The following is a 22,847-nucleotide window of genomic DNA, read 5'->3' as shown; positions in this document are numbered from 1 at the left end:
CTTGTCTTGATACTAGACGTTCTATTTCTGGCTATGTTTTACTTCTTGGGAATTCCCCAGTCAGTTGGAAATCAAAAAAACAAAGTGTTGTTTCTAAAAGTTCTTCTGAAGCTGAGTACCGTTCTATGTCTGCAGCTGCTTCCGAAGTAACTTGGTTGGTACGACTACTTGAAGAACTAGGCCTCACCAACCTCAAACTTGTGACTCTTCATTGTGACAACCAGAGTGCCATCCATATTGCTCGCAATCATGTTCATCACGAACGTACGAAATATATTGAAATTGACGTTCATTTTACCCGTGATAAAGTCTTAGAAGGTCTCTTGCAGATTACTTATCTTCCTACTTCTTCTCAGCTAGCTGATATCTTTACAAAGATCCTGCCTTCTGGACAATTCAACACACTATTGCACAAACTTGGCATGACTTCTGGGATGCCTCGTTTGAGGGGGGATGTTGATATATGTGACATCACTGATACATCACCACAACAGGAGGATGACATCGATCAAATCACAGCTGTCAACTAAGCTAAGTCACAGCTCTCACGTGGCTAGTTGTAGTAACAGAATAACAGAATGAGCACCTGAGAAGCATATAGATAACTAATATAAAAGAATAGAAATGCTCATATAGTAGTAGTTTTTCTTATCTTCTTCATTAAGAAATGTAAAACACTTAATCTGTAACTAGTAATCAATACCTTCAAGAACTTCTTGTAGATGAATTGTAAAGGAGTTCATATTGATTGATTCTATATTGTAACACATGCAATTAAATTAATAGCCCACAACAACCTTGGCAAAAAAAAAATAGCCCACAACAACAGCTACCGAGCATATCATCAATTTCACTAAACCTACTTATACACGGTGACCTATTTTAACTATGATCATAATCTTCATTTCTCAGGCAGAGGAATTCACATCCTGTATGAAGATGTCAAGTCTTGCCCCTGTGAAGATGTACATTAGCTTGGTCGATACTTGTGGAATCTCGTTCACCTGCTTTGCCACCAATTATGTAAATATTCTTACTGTTGCGCAAAAATTAAGGTTTTTGGCACATAATTCACATCTATGTCTTGCTCAGTAATTATACAAAATTTACGACGGGATCTATTTCCACATTTCTCTTCATTTCTACAATATTTTTGCATACGGTCCAGCGAGCAGAGTGCGTCGCTTAAATTTGTAGTCTAAAGTATTGAACTATTGAGCATTAAACACACCCGAGGTTATGCACACATCTTGAAATATCGTCTCCATATACAAAAATGATAATGAAAGGGCGGAATCATTCAGAGGTAAGGTGCGACTCTACGTAGTTCGATTATTGCTTTATACTTCAGTTCCTTTACTGTTATAATACATATATGTGACTGTAACAAGTGTGCTTTTGTCATCAGCGAGGAATAAGAGGAGAAGTGGACATAGATACAGAAACAAAATTAATAAGGTCATCTCCCAGAGTCCGGTCCAAATCTAACAAACATGGTCTAGTTCTAATTTAGGTCAGTGAATAGTGCCGGTCTAAATTTAAACGACAATATTTATCGGCCTAAATTTTTTAAATAATAAAATTATTTCTTATGATTTATATATTTGATGGAATGTTATTATATATATATATTTATTTATTTATTTTTAATTATATTTTTAATTTTCACTTATGAACATAATATTTATATTAAGTTATTTTTAATTATATATTTAATTTTCATTTATGGACATAATATTTATTTAACAAAAATATATTAAACACCATGAATTATTTAAATTCAAATTAATAATACATTAAACATAAAATAAAGATTACACTTGATAAAATTACTTGCAAGTACAACTTATACAAAAGCATAATATGAATTTAAACATTGATTCAATCAAATAAATCATTTTTTGATTCTCAAATAAATTATTTCTTAATCCAGATCCAGAAGTTCAACCGATGAAAATACTCAATTTCAACAATTTTTTGAACGATATCAAAAAATAAAAAATAAAGAAGCTCTGCTCTTCGAGATGCATTAATCGAGCATTTGTGGAACAATACGCTAATCCGGAGTAGTTTAATATTTATTATTTTTCTTTTAGTTAATTAAATATAATATTAATTTTTCTTCATTCTTCTCGTTTAAGTGTAATGTTTTTCTAATTTAATAAATTTATTAAGTTTGAAATTAATATGATCTTATTCATTTCAGGTCCAATTGAATTAACAGGTATGTGAATTAGTATTAACACATTAAAATAATAATATATTAATAGTTGAAAAAATAAAATATTGACAAAATTTAGATCAGGAATAGAGAGTTGTCTCGGTCCAAATTTAAGCCAAGATGATTTAGATCAGGCCACTCTTGGAGTTGCCCTAATAAGCAGCATAATCCTAATCGGTCCTTATTCTCAATTGGATAAAATTATGTACATAAATCGAATCTGATTAAAATGGAACATATTACAGTTAAAAAGTTAAGAACTTCACAGCTGACTTCTTGAATTTCTTCAAGCTGTAGCTTAGTTGATATATTACACTTCATGATCAAGGGGATGATAATACCACAGATGAGAGCAGCAAAGCATTCCTTGGCTAATGAAATACTTCAAAAATTGGTCAAGTCACCATAGAAGTGTCCATCCTGCATGCAGAAAAAAGGAGTCATGAAAACAGAACAAACTTGAAGGAATCAGTACTACTTATTAAGCCCTTAAAATAGCTAGGGTATTATCAAGTTACTTACTTTAGTGGAATCAGCATTACAGTGCTCAGAAGTAGGATCAACCAGGGGAAGCCACTCCTTGAAGTATGACTGGCATTCTCTCTCCGCATTACTTAAAGCACCAAGAGGAGTGACGGTTATCTGAAATGGAATATATATTTTATGTTAGATGTCATATTTCAAAGTTTGTTAGTTTCATCAAGGCAAGATACACACATATCCTTCTTTGAGGAAGCCATAGTCTTCTGAAGATTTGTCCTTAACTTGTGCTCCTGTTTGGGGTCTTTCTCCCTAGAAAAAAAAGTAAACACTAGATTATTAATCAGATTCTATGATAAAAAACTGAAATATTAAAAGCAAGACAACTAAGATATGATGTTGTTCAATGCCCTCATTTCTGAGGGGCCTTGATAGTATTATATCAATGCTCCTAACAGTAACTCCACTATCAGATGAATTAAAGTTCCAACGCCTTAACAGTTATTTGCTTAATACTTGTATCAGAGTTGAGTTGAATTGAATTGCACAAGAAACTCAATTTACTTCATGTGACTCTGTGCACAACAAAGAATCAAGATAGATGTCAACGACATTATAAACAGTGTTAACAAATTGTGTCATTTTGTTCTAGGGTTATATTATGTGTCCTCGGTCTTGCAACAAAGAATGTCTAATTTTATATGTAAGATAAGATTATGCAACCAGAATCTTGACGATAAAATATAGAGCAAAATCTTACAATCACTCTTTCGAAAAAGAATTGCTCCTGAGGTATTGTCGTAGTGCTGCTGTCCATACTAGCAATAGATTCTGTCTTCATGTTCATTGTTGGTGACATATGTCCTTGTGCATCAGAAGTAATCTGCTTCCATTCCATACTGACTATACTCTTGCACTGCCTGGCTAGCTTATATCCCTATAAAATCAAGCAAAACAAAAATTGCATAACTGTTAATAATTAAACCATCCTAGCTCTATCTAATAGAAAATAAATGAATTAGAGACCAGTCTATGATTATGCAGTCCAAATATGCTTGATATAAACTATCAGATGTGTGCCTTCGACTAAGAAGTGCGATCTCTTTAAAAGTAGTGTAATCTATATATCCTAATATAAGAACATATAGGGCTTGGATTGATAAAAATTTTGAACAGAAAAATAAGAACAAGGTCGACAGAATTTAGCAATTGAAACTTTCTTTCATCAATGTCGTAGTTCTCATTAAGGATTTACGAATACCAATCTACGGTTTAGTCTTGTTTAGTTGCTTGTTTATGTCAATTACACTTCATTATATGTCATAATTTCCCTCAACATAGCCTATAGTTGATCTCCTGTATACAAAGAGTCAACATGCTCAATGCTGTTGAAGTTAGGAGTTGGAAATGACCACTGTTTTTTTTTGGGTAAAAGGATATGACCACTGTTGATTACATGTAGCAAGGTCATTGTATCTCAATTTTATTGAATAATTCAAACAAAATAGATATCTGTATCGGTTAACGGCCCAGCTTGTAATTTGATCAATCCCTTTTCTTAAGACCTCATAGATAGACATGACTGATATATTACTAATTTGCAATTTAATCACCCAACAAACAATAACATACTTAGCTAGTCACCAAATCTCACCTTATGATTTTTAACATCAGCTGGCAGATTTATATTCAAAAAGCATTTCTGGAGATAATTTCTTTTTCTGATTTCAACAGAAATTGCGCTTAGTATAGGTAAGCAAGCCTCGGCAGCTAGTATGAAGTCATTAAGACTTTTCATACCTCTTAAACTGAAAAAACCACAAAAAATTATTTATTAAGAGGGCTGAGTACAACTGATGCACATTCTTAAGGTGAGAACAAGGTAAAGATATAGATGCATCATACACCAAGTTCGCATACCAGTGATACGATATGGAGACAGAGGGTACGCCTTGTAGAAAGGCTTGTCGAGCACCTGCTACTGTTCCAGAGTACCATCTGTCAGTCAAAGATAATATATACTTAAGTGCGAGAGCATTGCCAACCCCAAATTACTTTAATCTATGAAAACCATGACTTATCTATTGTGTACGAGTAATGAGAGTGACATTTGGTTCTAAAGAGGTGCTTAGATCTTAAGTAACCACTTATAAGAATATTGTAACTAGAAAAGGCAAGGAGGAAAAACATAGAAAGAAATAAACTAACATGCGATGACCGCAGTTGTTGCCCATATTTATGCCACTGATAACCTGCACCAGAAATTACATGGGAGTTAATTGTTTATCAACCAAAAATTTGAAGAACAAAACGACCCACAGTTACTGTCAGTGGTTCAAATATGCATTCAATAGGGGAATACTGCAGAAACATTAATATAGTACATAGACTGAAGCCTAATAATTACCAGATCAGGCACTGAAGGAAACAGAGCTTTGGAGACTCCTAAAGATGTACAATCAGCTGGGGTTCCTGCAAAGTTAATATAAAAAATGTGACTGAAATGCAAAGGCCATCCATATGGCATACTGAGACCTAGCCAACAGAATACCCGAAAAATGATATTGTTATATATGAAAGATCGAAGAAATAAAGTTTTTAGGTAGAAAAAACAAACCAGATACTGCAAAGGCCTTTGCTCCAGTAATTGCTACTTCCTTGGCATGGAGACCATGTTCCCATGTAATACCATGACTAACAGCTGATTTTTCGCTGGAACAATTGAACGAGGTCAGGACATTAAAATTTATCTATCAACGCAACTGCTGCAGCGCACTAATATTTATTTAGTGCTAGGTGACACAACTAATTAAGGTATACAACCGAGTTTTTTCAATCATCTGAATTTAGAATCATCCTTCTTCGATATCAAGATCGTCTTGATCAGATATATAAATGCTTCTAGATTTGATTTAATAGAAACCAAATAATCGTGAGAGAACCTTGAGAACCAAAACCATGCAACTTCATGAAAAAATGTTCATGCAAGTTATTTTCAAGTGCATGCATGTGTTTATATTAGCGGAGAAAGATCATACGAATCAGGAGCGCAAACGAAAATCCGGTAAAGACCGGTGGAAACAAGGACACGAACAAGAGCTTGTAATCCAGGAGCATCGATTCCATCGTCGTTGGTCACCATGATCGTCATCTTGTTATTGCCGGGATTATCCATAAAAGAAGACTAGTAGTATTTGGAAGTAATAGACTAATAGTGGACTAGTAGTCAATGTTATAATGAGAACGTGTGTGTTCATTTTACTCTGTAAATGTTATGTATAAATACATATTTACAGGGAAAAGTTAAATAAGGTATCATCTGAGATCCCCCCGAGAAAGTGAAGAGAAATTCGCGTTTTAAATGGAGAACCTACGCATTATCTTTCCCATTACGCGGCGGCACGCGCCTTCTTCTAGTTGGGTCGAGCCCAATCAAGTACCAGAATTATATATGGGCTTTGCACGAGGATTTTTTTCATTGGAGGATTCTTTATAGTGCTAAGTCTTCTTTATAGGCCCTAGAAATTTTTAAAATCGAAAATTGGTTTGGCTCGGTTTTATTTCAAAAAAATCAGTATTCGAAACGCACAGAGTATCTGAAATGAGTATTTGAATAACTAATTGGCTATGTTTTTTATTAAATTATTTTCTGATTTATTATTGTACCACTCATAACCATGACTATATTGTACCACATTCTTGTACACTATTTTAATTAGTTATACAAGCTTATCATCTGACCGATACACGGATTATTTTTAACACTTAAATTATTTTTAATAATATATTTTATCTCAAAATTATTATATTTTGATATATATTTTCAATAGTTGGAAAAATAAATTGAAGAACATAATAAATTATAATAATACATTTTTTGTGATAATTTGAGACTTGACTAAAAATAAATAATATAATATATTTTTCACGGGACTCAAGTCATGAACGTGTAAAAATTGTTAAAATTAAGAATATAAAAATTTAAATATAATAAGTTGTTGAAAGGGTTCGAACACTAACAGTTTAAATAATAACATAATATTATTTTATTATTACATCTAACGGTTCTCATCTATCTGATATTAGATCTTATGATTATTATTTATTATACCAAATAACTATACCGAATAAATGATCAATAACTATCAAATAGATAATATTATGCTTATAAGAGTATAGTATAAATATAGGAATTACGGAAGGCTTGTATCTTTTTTTCTTTGTCACGGAAAGGTTTGTATATCTAATCGAACAAACATGCTGTAATTTTAATGATGTACAGTACCATGAAAATTAAAGATGCTGGATGTAATGGTGGGTATTTAGGTAATTGGTATTAAAAATATTGGTAAATATCGGAAAAAGGGGGATTAATTGAAAAAAAAAATCGGATGCATTTTAATATTTTAAATTATATTTATTTTTAATATGCTATTTTAATATTGATTAATATGTAATATATATTTATCACATTATATAAATTATAGTTATTTAAATTTAATCAAGATTTTATTTCATATATAATAGTTTATTTGAAATACAGTGACCTAGAAGAATATTTAGAAATTAATTTTATTTCAAAAATCGGATTGTATTAATTCGGGATTAATCGATAAATCGAAAAAAAATTATAACCACAATTGTAGTCACGGGTTTAGGGTATTCTTTGTTTGTTTATCAGAAAGAATTGATAGGTGTTAGCTACACAGTTCTTTATGCTCATGATTCACTTCACTTGATCTGAATTACATGATATTAAATATTTATGTTTAGTCATCCTATTCTAGATTATCTATTGAGTCTAACATGATTTCTGAGTGAATAATTACATTTAATTTTATTTATTAAGTTCTCACAACAAATGTTATAACGACCACATCATCATTTGATGGGTTACTCCTCTAATGGCTAATCTTTAGGACGATTAGCGGTTGGAGATTACAATTAATCTTAACATAATTATACAAATGTGATTTTATTTATTAGCAGAATTTAGGTTTGATTCCTAATAATGAGTATCAAACTTTTGTATATGATAAATCAAATAAAAATTTGTTTTTTACATAATTACATGTAAATGTTTAACATAAAATTAATTTAGTAACTTGAAAATACATAAGATATTAATTATTTCAATATTTACATTAATTAAAATTAATAAATTAAAAATATTTTGATTTAATCATATTCATTCAACTATTTAACCAAACACATAAATTAATAAATTAATAGTTACATCTCAACCTCAACCCCATATAATCTTGACCCAATTTTTTCTTCTAATCCCATACCATCCCGTAAACCAAACAAGGGTGATGTTTAAAAATACCCATTTTTTGGGTGTAATGGCTGAAAATACCCATTTTTATAATATATGGCTGAAAATACCGTTTTGGTTACACATTTTGTAATTGGGTAAGTGTAATAAGCATTTGAGAATTGAGTATCCAAGAAAATTACTAAAAATACGCATTTGTAAAAAAAAATTAAAATAAATAAATTGGATAACCATTTGACAAATGCGTATTTAGTACAAAACATGATACCCAAATGACAAATGCGTATCCAAAACGGTATTTTCAGCCATCCACTTCCAGAATGAGTATTTTCAACCATTTGCACCAAAAAAATATTATTTTTAACATTTTTCACCAAACGATTCTTTGATCCGCCTATTAAAACTTATTAAGACTCATCCAGCTGACATCACGCCTCCTATAATTCTGGTATATCCCCCTACAAAATCCATTAAAATGTACTCTCACTTGCACTCGGGAATCTTTTATAACTTTCTGCTAATATTTATTGTTCGACTGTTACCTTCTAGCATGTTTAACACTTACTGTCTAATCGTTAATATTCAATTTCATATTTGGTAATAAATCACACACTTTCAGTTGAAATCTTTGATAAATAAATGTATTATAGATCGTATATAAATAAGACACCATAACTAATTTCAGTCTAAAAAAGTAGATTAAAACAAATGAAATCGGTATTGTAAAACACTTTGATTTTTTACTAAATAAACAATGAAGCGACAATGAAACGATCAAAAAGAAATATCAACTTGATAATTTCAAAATGTAGAAATCGGTTCCCAAAGTTAATTTTTTTTTAAAAATTGAAATTATTAGGATTTTGTATATAATTAAATATCAAATAGTTGACTGATTTAAATAAGTCACTTATTATTGACTCAAAATAATTATTAAAACTTAATTTTATTATTCCAAAAAGGCAAAATTTTATTTTTTCAAAATTGAAACAGGGAATTGGATGATAGAATTTGTTCTGAACTTCAATATGGTTACTAAATTTCCTATTGGGTCACAAAATCACAAAGAAATCTCGTTGCGATTCTCACTACTTGAGTTATTTTTGAGATTTTGAAGATTAAAAACGAGATTTCATCTTAAATCTTGTGAGTTAAATAACAAGTTTTAATAGTCATATTGAAGCCTCGAACGAGTCTTACCATCCTGTGTTAACATTTTTCGATTTTGACTAATTTCATACTTTAAAAGAATTATCAAATTAAGTTAATTGATGATTGATTTGAGTCAAATTTATAATGAATGAATTATTTAATTTTTTTAACGTAATCAGTCACTTAATTGATATTTAACCCATTTTACATATGAAAATGGAATGATATATTTATAATAATAAAATTAACCCCTGACATTTACCGAAATATCCTCAACTTGCTATATTATACTTTTTCAACAACATCCTTAACTTGGTATTAAAAACTTAATTAACTTTAAAAAATCATCTAAAGTTAATGTTGGATCGTTAATCCCTTTAATGTTTGGGAGCGTTTGGTTGGAGTCAGGGAAGCATAATGAAATACAGAAACGGAAATGAGGAGAAGAAAGGAAATAAACGATCCTAAATTATTTAAATTGTTTGGTTCAGATCCGGAAATTGAATAAAAAATTACTTGATTATATTGATATTTGATTTTTCTAAATCATGTAATGTAAAAAGAGTCGATTTATTTTGTATTTATGATAATATCATTTATTTATTAAAATAAATTAATATAAATTAATTTATAATATTTTATATTTTTTTAAAATAACATATAAATTATATATCAAAATTGTTTTTAATTTATAAAACCAATTAAAAATTATCTTTTATTTTTAAAAAATAATTTACATATTAATCTATATTTTGGGTTGTAAGATTTAAATTATAATTACATTGAAAAAAAAGAAAAGGAAAAGCAAATATGTAAGGAGAGGCGGGGGAATGAGCATGGTCATGGAGGGATTATTTGGGTGAAGGACAAATTTAATCTATTTTTATATAAAATTAACAAAAATGACCGGCCAATTTTAGCCGATGGGATACCAACTGTTAGTGGAATATTCACTTTATATGAGATACCCAACTGCGAGTGCAGTATCCCATATATGAAATACCGCTTATACAAATTGGGATACTCAAGTGACAGTAGAGTATTCAATCGGCTAAAATTGACCATTTTTTTTCAGAATTACCATTTTTGTTATTTTTTTAAAAAACGGCTATTTTTATCTTTTTTTCGGATTCTATACTATAATAACCGGAATATGGTATAATTTGTAGTTTGGTTAACTCCTCATTTTGGTTATCACTTTTAATCATGACAGTCGGATCTTCTTCATCAAATAATCGGAGTCGTTAGATCGAAATACTAAAAAATACCGTTCTGAGGTTCGAATCTCGTCTATAACAAATATTTATATTATTATTTATAAAGATACGTATAGGTTTTGATGTTCGAATAGTGTTAACAACAAATATTTATATTATTATTTATAAAGATACATATAAATTTTCAGGTTCGAATGCCACCAATAACTAATATTTATATTATTATTTATTGAATAAAATCTCATTAATTAGATAATATTTATACTATAACTTGAAATTATATATAATTAAATTTACTCTAATTTAATTATATAATCATTATTTAATATTTAATTATTAATATAAAATTTTAATAAAATTATATAAAATAAAAATAAAAATAAAAATATATAAATATTAACCCAGAGATGCGCGTCCACGGGTTATAACAAAGGGAAGTCTATTGATTCCTTCTACCTACACCAAATACCCCCTTCATGTTGTTTAGAGTAGACCACATATATGGTCCTGACAAACAAAAACACATAAATGGAGCTTTTTGTTCATAACATTCTTACTTGTTCATTATCATCTTTATCTCAATTTGTGAACCCTAGAATTAGGGTTTTACAAAGCCCTCTCCTCCTCAACAACCACCACTTCTCTCTCCCTCGCTATCACAACCTCACTTCAATTTCAATGTCCGCTCACGCATCTTCCAGCCGCGCATCACTCGAAAACAACGCCTCTTTAACAACTGGTAACGAACTTCTATTAATTGACTCTTATGATTTTTGAGCTTGCTGATTGTTTGATTCGTGTTTTGAGTTGTGCTTGATTTTGTGATTGTTAGGTGAGTGTCGAGTTGGAGAGGTGAAGAGAATTACGAACGAGACAAATGTCGCTGTGAGGATTAATTTGGATGGTTCCGGTGTGGCTGATAGCTCTACTGGCATTCCGTTTCTTGACCATATGTTGGATGTTAGTGTTTCCTTCTTGATTCGCTTTATTATGTTGATTACTTGTTCATATATATAAATTATATGACATAATTTTATTTACTATGATATCATTCCAAGTTTTATTGTAAATTGCCCAAATTTATAATGATCTTTAACCTTTTGAAATGAATATTGATAACTGGTGTTGTTTTTTTTTAATTATAGTTATGGGTATGTTATTGATTGCTCTTAATTTCTTTTTTGTAGTAATTAATGTTTCCTACTTTTGTTGTAGCAACTTGCTTCACATGGCCTATTTGACGTGCATGTAAGGGCTACTGGTGATCTTCACATTGATGATCATCACACGAATGAAGATGTTGCACTTGCCATTGGAACGGTAACCTGTTTATGTCATTTCATTACTAAACTGTTCAATTTTTCTCAGGCTTTTTTTGGTTTAGATATAATTGTATCTGTTCAATGTGCATTAATCATACATGACATTTGAGGCTTCTATCATACTCAATAACACGAAGTCCTTAAATATATCGAGGGCGTTGTCAACTGAACTATTGTATTGTAGTTTATTTCCAAATGAAATTTAAGTCCAAATCAAACAGTATTCCAGATACTATTATAGGTCCTGATCAGATTATTAATCCTTACATTTTGACTCAAGTTCAGACAATTTATATATTTCGAATATAGAGGAATAACAAAAAGAATACTTGTGATTGATGAAATAGATTATATTTAATATTTGTCAGAATTTAAATTTGCTATATTGACAGAAACAAGCTATTTACATAATGAAAAAAAGCTAACGTTTGACCAATTTGGGGCTTCAAGGAATTATTTAAAGTCTAGTTGATACTTGATACCCTATCTGTTTGGTAATAATAAGAGGGGGCTGTCTGAGCCTCAGCATAAGCATGGTTTGGTGAGTATTTTTAGATCCTGTAAACAAACAACACAAAAGGAAAAAGTTAAAGTAAAAACAATTTGACCCAATATAGATGAATCCTGCAATATAAATTGTATTGGATTCCTATTTAATCACCAAATTAGTATTGTATTGACTATTGAGATTGATTTGGTGCAAGTGCCCAGATGAAAATAACCTATTATAAACCGTCCACTGCATGCATAGTAACACTACAAGCTTTACCTTCATATGTTCTGCAGGCTTTGCTACAAGCACTTGGAGATAGGAAGGGAATTAACCGCTTTGGTGATTTTTCAGCTCCACTTGATGAAGCACTGATACATGTAGTACTGGTATGTTGTAAGAGTTTATCATTTTTGCTAGAAATATATAAAATACTGAGATAGATATTATAGGAATCGGCTAAACAAGTGAGTTTCCGTCTAAGAAGCACGAGCGCGGGGATACGTAAATTTGACAAATTTGAAAATTTGGGGATTCGGGTGCGGCGGGAAATGTCATAATTAATTATTATTTTAAATATATATTATATATAATTGATTAAAAATTAATAAAATATTAATTTAATTGAATTTGATATACTCCCTCTGTCCCTCCCATTTGTTTACACTTTCCTTTTTGGGATGTCTCTTCCAATTGTTTACATTTCAAAAAATTTCAAAAATAGTAAAAATTTTATAATTTTTAAAATAACTACATCCACTACTTCTCTCCACTATACCCACTTTATACATATAATATTTATCGGTCCCACTACTTTACTCACTTTTTAAGCTTTTTTCCACTACTTTATCATTTTTCTAAAACTCCGTGCCTCGACGGAAGGAGTATTTTTTATTTAAATTAATAATTATAGATTTTTTATAATTCTAAATTCAGTTTATTTTGCTTATTCCTTCAACTTTCAACTTTCAATTGCATAGACACCCACAAACTCATGTCCACTCAATTTAAATAATGTAATATTGTATTAACTAGATATGAGTGCAACCCATGTGAACTTTACTTTTTTTATTTGTAATTTATTACTTCCACCTTCTCAGAATTAATACACATATACATGCACCTCACACGCATACACACATCTCCATTTTTAAAGTTATTAACAAGATAGAGGGAAGAGTTTCAACTATCTAGAGAGACGACGAAGGAATGAACTGGTCGCCTCTTCTTCCCTCTCTTCTCATAGTTCTAATTAGGGCTCTGAACTGGTAAGTGAGTGGTGTTTAGTTTGATTGAAAGTTAAACAAAAAAATTACTAATTATACCCTTCCCGCACCCCTCTTATCGCACCCCTGGTGCGAATCCCACCTGACAAATACGGGGACATGCCGCGTGGCGCACTCCGTACGTGTCTAGCCGCACCCCCGAACGCACTCGCACCCATACGCACTTCGTGCGCAGTTCTTCGAGGGTGGCGCACCCTTGCTTCCTAAGTTTCTGTAAAGTTGTTCTGTGTCTAAGACCGCCACTATTGTTGCTTTTACCATTTTCGTTTGACAAACTTTGAAGCCAACAACCCCTTGTGAACTAATTGATGCATATCAAGGTTTTTTTTTTATACTCTGAAAGGCTTTGAATATGATGTCGAGGACTGAAGTTATGGCTCATAAAAATGAAACTGTTATTAGTTTGTTCTTGGCCAAAAACATTTTGAATTTGTGGTTGGTCATATATATTGGCGTCCTTGTAACATTCCTAGAGCTTAAGGCTTCATGCAACTCCGCTGATACTGAATGGTAAATAGTATTTGATTTTGCATATTCATAAGAGGCATATACCAATTGAATTGTCCAGGATCCGGCCTCTACAGCATCTCACAGCATCTCACACCAACTAGTAACCAAAATTAATTATTTCCTTCAAATTCGGCGAAATTTTGGAAGCAAAAGATGTACCGGAAATAATAAAATGGTAAATAATGTATAGTTTACGGTAAAACTTTTACCCCTATCCTATAAACATGTTTTTTTCCCTGTTTTGACTTAATTTGACTTAATCTATACTTCTTATTAATAAGCAAAATCATGTTTTATAGGTGCACGAAAGTACCGAAGTACCAAATATTGGTACTTATCCAACGCAAATTGACTTTTATTCTATTTAAACTTTGTTTTTATTAGTTAGTATTATCCAAGCACTATTTACTTTTAATATGAAAAATATTTTTTATCAATATTTAAGTAATATTAAATAAACTATGTTGAAAAAGCTAATTGTAAAATAATTATAAGATTATATTAATTAATATTAAATTATCTAAAATAACAAATATTTGGTTCATAAAATAATTAAAATCTATACTCTTTATTAATAAGTGAAACCATGTTTTATTGCAGCACAAAAGTACCAAATTTTGGTACTCACTGACTTCTATTCTCTTTAAACTTTATTTTCAATTAGTTAGTGTTCACCAAGCGTCTATTTGTTTTTAATTTGAAAAATATTTTTTTATCAATAATTAAGTAATATCAAATACGTAAACTATATTGAAAAGGCTAATTACAAAGATAATTATTAAATAATATTAATTAATATCAAATTATGTTAAATAACAAAAATTTCGTTTATAAGATAACTATACAATTCGTTTCACAAAAAAAACTAATATGTTAGATTTTTATAACAAGTAAAACAATGCAGAACAAGAATTATTATGAAAAATTTCACATCTGATTCAATTCCTTCTAATTACATAATTATTCTTTACAAGTACCAATTTAATAGTTCATATTAATATATTAATGTTGATCCATGTTTCGCGCTACAAATACTAAATTGATATTTTAATGAGTTTCGCATGGGTTATCAACTATCTATACTAATAAACGAAATTTTGTTCTATTAGAACACAAAATTACCAAATCTTGGTACTCACTTGGAAAATTATATAACTATTTTTAAAATTGTATATAATTAAATCTCAACCAACACGATTGAATTGACTTATACTCTCTATATACATTGTTTTCACATTAATTTCTATTTGTTAGTTTTCATCCAAGCGTCGATTTACTTTTAAATAATCGTATTAGTTAAAGCTAACATGTTAAATTAATATAACAAGTAAAATAATTAGGTGAATAACTAGAACTATAACTAGATTTATAAGCCATACTAGTAAAAAAGAAGAAGAATTATACGGTGAAATTTTATAATTACACTTGACGTCGATTTCTTCTAACTACATAATCTAACAACATTTATTTATTTATTTATTTTAATATGTGTTTTGCATGATTATTATGAGATTCAATTTTATACAAATAATAACTCATTATTTTTAATCTCAGGCCCGTGCTTCGCACGGGTTACCAACTAGTAAAGACTAATATCAGTAAGATCTGCTTTTTGTTGCAACATATTACACAGTAAATAGAATGTAGGTTTGCATTTACATCTATAATGCTTATTTTGTATGCATAGATTTGGTGCAAAACTAGATGGTCTTATTCTTGCTTTCTCTTTTTGCTAACTTTTTAATCCAGGATTTATCTGGAAGGCCACATTTAAGCTGTGATTTACGTATACCAACTGAGAGAGTTGGAACATACGATACTCAGGTAATTCCTTTCTATGGTATTTTTCTTCTTCTACGATGAAGTAGTAATATCTAGGACTCTATCCTTAGTTAGCTAATCTGTCAAGTTCCTACAGGTAGTCCTACAATTAGTTTGATGTTACAAACAAGTTATAGGATAAATAAATTAAACATACTTGACAATTTATTTTTAAAAGTTTTGTAACTTAAGAAATTAGTATAAGCATAACATTTATCATGTATTATCGATTATTTCAACATCTCTGATTCTATCTGCATACTTTATCTATGTGCTGAATTATCAAATTTAGGTAAATAGCCTAATCTCCCAGTGGAAAACCAGCATACATTAACTGGCATGCTCCCACTTTAGGCAATTCGCAAAGTAGCATTGGTTTTATAACTAATAAGTATCAGTGTGCTGTATAAGTAGCTTATTTTTATTTGATTTCCTTGTCTACCTGTGCCTAACTGATATCCTGTAATATTGTTATTGTTATATGTAGCTGGTAGAGCACTTTTTTCAGTCGTTGGTCAATACATCTGGTATGACACTTCACATCAGGCAGGTATGAAATCATTTAATTTTAGCATTAATTTTACCAAGATGAAAATGATGTTATAATGAAAATATCACACTACACACATGTCAAGCTACATTAACAGAACCCCGCTTAAGTTCATACCTATTATGTTTAAATAGTATAGTAATTTTAGGATAATGGTAGATGTGCAAAGCTATACATAAAGGTATTAGTAGTCATTAACTTGTGATCTACAAAATTGATATAAGATTACTAGTACTTCTTTTCGCTGACGGTACTAGGTTACTTAAAAGATGGCATAAGTTAAGTTCTTATGATTCCGGACACATTCAGCATAGTACTATAAACAACACTTCTACTTTGATTTTTGCATGACCACTCCTTATATGTGATATGTTCTTTTGATGAGATCAGCTATCTGGAAAAAATTCTCACCATATTATTGAAGCAACCTTTAAGGCTTTTGCAAGAGCTCTTCGCCAAGCAACAGAATATGATCCACGTCGTCGTGGGACTGTGCCAAGGTTTGTTCAAACCTTCCTTTTGAAGTACTCCCTCCGTCCCTTTCAATTGTTTACATTTTTTAGAGAGTGTCCGACACGCATTTTAAGGTGCATATAAAGTATAGTTCTGTAATTTTTTTTACAATTTTGTTTTTCTGAATAAAAATTAAAACATTCAACTTTTATTCAGAAAAAGAAAATTATAAAAATAACTTACATAACTATTCTTTTTATGCACCTTAAAATGTGTGTCAGACACTTCCTCAGGAATGTAAACAATTGGAAGGGACTGAGGGAGTAATAATTTGTTAAAAGGACGTGGTATGAAGTTGGGAAATCACAGGTTACACCTTTAATATTCGAGTGGAATTTAAACCAACTGTCCTCCTTGCCTCTCTTGGAGTAAATAAACCTTAACCTGATAAATGTGGGGACAGTGGAGAAGTGGTGCTTTTCATTAACTAAAATGAAGTGTTGAGGGACATGTTTGCCAATTCTCTGTTTAAAATAATTGTTTAGTTGGAGGAAAAGCTAGGGCTAGCTTATATGCAGACGTGTGCGCTATATTTTTAAAATTTATTATCATACATTCCGCTTTTTGAAATGGTATGCATTATATCTCTTTGCAGCTCCAAAGGGGTTCTCTCACGTTCTTAATGCTTCATAATCATCGTGCAAGGGGGTTCTCTCTCTCCCTCTCTGGAATATCATAAATACTTGTTTACTCACGGAAGGTCTCTGTTTTAACGAAATTCGCTTTCATAACGCAAAGACATTGAATGGTTGGCGTGGAAATCATCGGTTTGTTGTGGTATTTGCTACAGCAATGAAGAGGCGAAAAAAGTTGAAGATTACTGTAGTCTGCTGCGTTGCGCTATGTCCCGAAAGTTTCGGCAACTGCATTATAACAAGGATGTACATGAAGGGTAAGATTAAGGGATGCTGCTACCTTTGCTGTACATCTTAAAAGTTTTTTCGTGGACGGCTCTTGAACGATGCTGTACGTAATATATTATTTTCTATAAGTTGGCCTCTTGTAAACCTTTTCAAGCTATTATGATTACTGATTTTTGCGACAAACCAATTACATTTTAAAACAGTGTGTAGTATATTTATGTATCACAGATTATGCTTTGAGATGGATGACTAGCAATAGAACTCGTTTTTTTGTTGATTTGTGAAGTGAAGATATAGCAAATATGCTTTGTAAGATTGTAAATCAGCATAACTGCAGCAAGAGTGTGTAGCTGATTTAGGAAAACAAATGGAATTCAGTCTGATGGACTCTTGATTCGTATAGTTAACTGTTGTATTCTTCTTTGGGGATGTTTCACAATCCAGTTATACCCTAATTTAACTAAGATCAGTATAATGTATTTAGAGGATTAAGATACGAGTTTTTTTTAATGTGTGCTTTAATATAGAAGGAGAAGTATTCAGAAACAGCACATAGGTAAACTAACTCGCTTGGAAAAGACGATGCATGTCTAATTTCAAATAAAATTTCATATTTATTTTTTCAGAAGAATGTCCTTTGAAAATTCTGCCTTCTTTTTTAAAGTTTCTCCGTGCGAAACTACTTTCTCAGGACTTTTCCTACCGTTATAAGATTTTAAAAGAGTTGAAAACAATTATTATTTAAATAAAATCAAGAATGTGATTTTATAGACCTTGTTATCTGGCGCATCTTGTACATATCCGTATGGAATTTGGAAATATCAAAACTTACTAAACGTTAGTTAGACGGACGTCTCAGTGTATTTAACAATAAAATAAAATAAAATGAGGTTCATTAGAATTCTAATTAATATATACGAATCTGAATCTATAAATAGTCATAAATCTTTCCAAGCTTCTTTAACAACTTTACTTTTATATTGTTTTTCTTAATTTGTGATGTCAGCATGCTGCATGCATAAGAAAAGCACCATCAAATACACATACCAGATCACATGTGACCTAAGAATTAGTCACGTAGCTATGTAGGGCGTGTAGCATTTTGCCGTGGGTTGATGATTGAAATATCGCAATGACATGACAATAAAATATTATTACTAAATTTAATTATAAAATGGATAAAGAGATTGGGTTCATTGACCAAAACATATCAATTCACTAAAAATAATTTTCTTATTCCAAGTTTGCGACGTAAAGACCGTAAAACCAGTTGCCACATTTGACCAGCTCGAGCAATAGTGTGATGTAACCTGTTGCTTTTGCAGCAATAAGTGAGCAAATTCATAAGCTGAATTGAGAGGGGAAACAAAATTTGAATGATCAGAAATGGAGTTTTCAGCAGTGGAACATCAAAAGCCTCATGCTGTGTGCATACCTTTCCCAGCTCAGGGTCATATAAATCCTATGCTGAAACTAGCTATGCTTCTTCATCATAAAGGTTTTCACATAACATTTGTCAACACCGAGTTTAACCACAATCGTTTGCTCAAGTCTAGAGGCCCCAAGTCTCTTGATGGCCTGCCTGGCTTTTGCTTCGAAACAATACCTGATGGTCTGCCTCCATCCGACGAAAATGCCACTCAAGATCCCCTGTCCTTGTGCTTGTCAACACAAAAAAATTGCCTACTCCCGTTACGTAGATTGCTAAAAAAGTTTGATGGCTCAAGTAGTTCTAGGCCACCGGTGAGTTGTATAATACAGGATGGGATCATGAGCTTTGCTATCGTAGCTGCGAAAGAGATTGGTGTTCCTTCTGTGTGTTTTCGGACATCACCTGCTACTATCTTGTTGTTGAATAAGTACTACAGAGAATTTGAAGAAAAAGGCCTTCTACCATCCAAAGGTATGTACATGCATAAAACCAGATTATGCAATAAATTGGAGGATGTATTTTATGAGATTTTTTTTTCACAAAATCACCTCTCAAGCAGATGGAACTTCGAAGATGGATCAGCTGAACAACACCGTAAACTGGATTCCGGGAATTAGAAGTATCCAAATTAAAGATATTCCAAGTTTCTTCCACACAACTGATCCCAATGATCCAATGGTTCAGTTCGAAATTAGTGAAACAGAAAGATGCATCACGGCCTCAGCTATAATCTTCAATTCTTTTGATATTCTGGAGTCTGATGTTCTACATGCCTTGTCATCTATTTGTCCACCAATCTATGCCATAGGCCCTCTTCAGTTGCTAATCGACCAACTTCCACAAAGTTGGTTAAAGTCCCTTGGATCCAACTTATGGAAAGAAGACGCAGATTGCCTCAAGTGGCTTGACAGCAAGCAAATCAATTCTGTAATATATGTGAATTTTGGCAGTGTCACAGTGATGACAACTGAGAATCTAGTGGAATTTGCATGGGGTCTTGCTAGTAGCAACCAAAACTTCTTGTTTGTCATCAGGCCTGATTTGGTGGTTGGTGAGATTGCAGTACTGCCTAAAGAATTCCTCGAGGAAACTAAAGATCGAGGACTTATATCTGGATGGTGCCCACAAGAGCAAGTTCTCAGTCATCAAGCTGTTGGTGGATTTTTGACACACTGTGGATGGAATTCCATGACGGAAAGCCTCAACAATGGTGTCCCGTTGCTCTGTTGGCCATTTTTTGCTGATCAACCTACTAATTGCAAGTTGGCTTGCAATGAATGGGGTGTTGGCTTAGAGATTGATAAGAATGTTAGGAGACATGAAGTGGCCATGCATGTTCGGGAATTGATGCAAGGAGAGAATGGCAAGGAAATGAGGAAGAAGGCCCTGGAATGGAAGAGAAACGCAGAGGAGGCAGTGGCATTAGATGGTTCATCAACTGCGAATTTGGAAAAATTAGTAAAAGAGGCCATACTGTCCAAACCGTAAAAGCTAATTTGGTTGGAAAAGACAAAGCGTCTTGGTTTTACCCAGAAGAATGTGCAACTCATTGTTCCTTCGTGTTAAAACAATCAGTATTTTATTTTTTACTATGCATTAATGCCTGTATAAGAATTACATGTTAATCAATGATTAGAAGAGAATATGTAGGTATTCGTTTAACATAGTGTTCATCATGGCAAGGCAAATTTACAGTTAACATGTTCCGATTCTGTTGTTTTAAAGTTCAGTTCATATATAAGCAAACAATGTGATGTTAAGTACTCCATTCTAGTCTGAAAATTCACTTTACGGGGGTTAGACAAAAAGTTCTGAATGTTATATGAATCGTGTAAAAGGCTTGACCACATAAACCTCCTCACGGTCACCAGTAGAGTCTACCTCCAACCAGTTCGACATGTGTATGTTGATGGTTGCTTCTAAACATTCACTTCCTCTGTTAAGTTTATCGGTTCAAATGATAATAAAAGTTTATGGCTTATAGCTAAATTTTAATGGGGTACTACGATTATCATTAAATCATGATGCTCCTACGGAACTTCTGCTGCAGACTATTGATGAGGTCTTCCAGTTTAATGCTTGAAAGTTTTGTTCTTAAATTATGCAGAATAGAGGTCTCAGTTTATTAAATGTAGAATAATTCTGCAATATAAATCAGAAGAACCAGTTATCTACATCTTGTAATCTTTAACAGTTAGAGAGACTGAATTTTAGCATCACCTATCGACTCTTTTCTCCCCCTCGTAACAATACCAGCTCTATGGTATAGAACCAGTTGAAAATGCTACTGCTGTTCTATCCTAAGGAAAGCCTCGTAAGTTTTGGTGAGGGATCTCTGAACTTATGAATTAAAGATTTCGGCACTCTCAAGTAAATTTCTTGCTAAACTAGCGAGTCTCTGTTGCAAAATTCTTATAAAGATTAGGTAAGGATTCACGGAATTAGGAAACATTTCACCCAACCTTATTGTAAAAAACTAAACAATATATATTGAGGTTTATAATTGTCAATAAGCCCGCAAACACTACACTAAAAAACTCGTATCAAGATACAGTCGGGAAATGCTAGTATATTTCCTTCTTTGGTCTAGTATTCTACCACGAACTCTCACAATGCTGGCTCACTGGAAGATTACTCTACTGTCTAGTCTAGCAAGACTGTAATATAATTTGCTCAAACATGCGAAATCATACTAAGGATATAAAATGAAAAACTTATCTACAAATCTAATACTCATGATCTTAAAAAGAACTATGTATGTCACATTTGAATTGATAAAATAAAATCCACTATTAATCACCAAAATAACAAAATCGACTTAATAATTTTTCATCCAAAAAAATCTTGAAAGCCTCTACCAGCAAAAAGCTGATCAGAGAGCTCAGACAAAACAGCATTAACAGTCAACAAAACAACACTAGAACCAGCAATAACACCAAGCACAACTCCAGTAGTACTCACCACTTTATTAAAAGCAGGCCACTCAATCTCTCCAATCTCTTCACCCACCCCTTTCCAAAAATCATCACTCTCTTCTTTAACTTGTTCACTTTCTTTCATGGCTTTCTTGATTTCTGCTCCAAGTTCTGAAAGTTGGTCACTTTGAGGTTCTTGGGTTGTGGGTGTTTGTGTTTCAGGTTCTTGAGAGAGTCTGCTGTTGTTTGGGTCTTGAATGGATTTGAAGATGGTCAAGTTGGGTTTTTTGGTGGGTGTGAATTTGAGATGAGGGGTCAGTGTGGAGGAGAGTTTTGATGGGAAGGATGGAGGGAGGGGAAGGCGTGTGAAAGAGAGGGAATGTGCCATTGGAGATGGAGAGGGGTCAGGTGTTTGTTTTTGGATTTCTGGAGAATTTGATATGGGCAATGGGTCGGATGTAGTACATGGGTCAGGGAAATTAGAAATTTGGCAGGATAATGAAAATTAACTGATTTTTTTAAAGGTAAAATTAATGTTATATTTGGAATGGAATGAAATAAGTAAAATAACAAATTTCCCGGACACGATGACCTTTTGGAAGGGAGGTGCGCTAGGCCTGAGCAGAAAAAACGAAACGAAACCGAAATCACTAAAAATTCATTAAAATCGAAACGATAAAATTGAAACGAATTAAAATTGAGAAAGCGAAAAGCCGAACTGTTACTTAAAGTCCGATTTCGGTGTTGGAGTTAAACCGAACCGAAAAAATCAAAACTGAACCGATTATTATAATATA

At 32.0% G+C, this 22,847-nt stretch overlaps 4 protein-coding genes across 4 annotated transcripts; 2 read left to right on the top strand and 2 right to left on the bottom strand.

The window, feature by feature from the left end:
• Positions 1–2,258: 2,258 nt before the first annotated feature.
• Positions 2,259–5,950, bottom strand: LOC141682859 (uncharacterized). Its single transcript, XM_074487546.1, has 10 exons — positions 5,740–5,950; positions 5,319–5,413; positions 5,109–5,173; positions 4,910–4,953; positions 4,622–4,699; positions 4,356–4,509; positions 3,462–3,638; positions 2,939–3,013; positions 2,744–2,863; positions 2,259–2,641 (listed from the first exon to the last, which is right to left on the bottom strand). Exons 1-10 carry the CDS (start codon positions 5,874–5,876, stop codon positions 2,606–2,608), a joined length of 981 nt encoding a protein of 326 aa, XP_074343647.1. The 5' UTR covers positions 5,877–5,950; the 3' UTR covers positions 2,259–2,605.
• A 4,842-nt stretch (positions 5,951–10,792) lies between these two features.
• On the top strand, positions 10,793–17,980 carry LOC141684415 (imidazoleglycerol-phosphate dehydratase 1, chloroplastic-like). The gene is made up of 8 exons (XM_074489389.1): positions 10,793–11,087; positions 11,181–11,308; positions 11,564–11,668; positions 12,457–12,549; positions 15,706–15,780; positions 16,265–16,327; positions 16,718–16,827; positions 17,436–17,980. The coding sequence occupies exons 1-8, from the start codon at positions 10,877–10,879 to the stop codon at positions 17,461–17,463; spliced, it is 813 nt and encodes a 270-aa protein (XP_074345490.1). The 5' UTR covers positions 10,793–10,876; the 3' UTR covers positions 17,464–17,980.
• A 956-nt stretch (positions 17,981–18,936) lies between these two features.
• LOC141687202 (7-deoxyloganetin glucosyltransferase-like) lies at positions 18,937–20,847 on the top strand. The gene is made up of 2 exons (XM_074492399.1): positions 18,937–19,606; positions 19,695–20,847. Exons 1-2 carry the CDS (start codon positions 19,090–19,092, stop codon positions 20,621–20,623), a joined length of 1,446 nt encoding a protein of 481 aa, XP_074348500.1. The 5' UTR covers positions 18,937–19,089; the 3' UTR covers positions 20,624–20,847.
• Positions 20,848–21,964: 1,117 nt separating this feature from the next.
• Positions 21,965–22,438, bottom strand: LOC141685993 (preprotein translocase subunit SECE1). Its single transcript, XM_074491062.1, has one exon. It carries the CDS (start codon positions 22,436–22,438, stop codon positions 21,965–21,967), a length of 474 nt encoding a protein of 157 aa, XP_074347163.1.
• Between the last annotated feature and the right edge of the window lie 409 nt (positions 22,439–22,847).

The sequence above is a fragment of the Apium graveolens genome, chromosome 9, assembly GCF_009905375.1.
Source record: "Apium graveolens cultivar Ventura chromosome 9, ASM990537v1, whole genome shotgun sequence".
Taxonomy (NCBI): domain Eukaryota; kingdom Viridiplantae; phylum Streptophyta; class Magnoliopsida; order Apiales; family Apiaceae; genus Apium; species Apium graveolens.
This window is presented reverse-complemented; position numbering and strand designations above follow the sequence as displayed.

Bases quoted from the DNA above. Each gene is read 5' to 3' on its own strand.
- LOC141682859 (XM_074487546.1), bottom strand. From the start codon at position 5,876: ATGGATAATCCCGGCAATAACAAGATGACGATCATGGTGACCAACGAC. The intron at 5,414-5,739 runs GTATGATCTTTC...CAATTGTTCCAG, and splicing joins TTCGTTTGCGCTCCTGATTC to CGAAAAATCAGCTGTTAGTC. The intron at 2,864-2,938 runs GTGTGTATCTTG...ATTCCATTTCAG, and splicing joins GCTTCCTCAAAGAAGGATAT to ATAACCGTCACTCCTCTTGG.
- LOC141684415 (XM_074489389.1), top strand. From the start codon at position 10,877: ATGGAGCTTTTTGTTCATAACATTCTTACTTGTTCATTATCATCTTTA. The intron at 11,088-11,180 runs GTAACGAACTTC...TGTGATTGTTAG, and splicing joins CAACGCCTCTTTAACAACTG to GTGAGTGTCGAGTTGGAGAG. The intron at 15,781-16,264 runs GTAATTCCTTTC...TGTTATATGTAG, and splicing joins TTGGAACATACGATACTCAG to CTGGTAGAGCACTTTTTTCA.
- LOC141685993 (XM_074491062.1), bottom strand. From the start codon at position 22,438: ATGGCACATTCCCTCTCTTTCACACGCCTTCCCCTCCCTCCATCCTTC.
- LOC141687202 (XM_074492399.1), top strand. From the start codon at position 19,090: ATGGAGTTTTCAGCAGTGGAACATCAAAAGCCTCATGCTGTGTGCATA. The intron at 19,607-19,694 runs GTATGTACATGC...CCTCTCAAGCAG, and splicing joins AGGCCTTCTACCATCCAAAG to ATGGAACTTCGAAGATGGAT.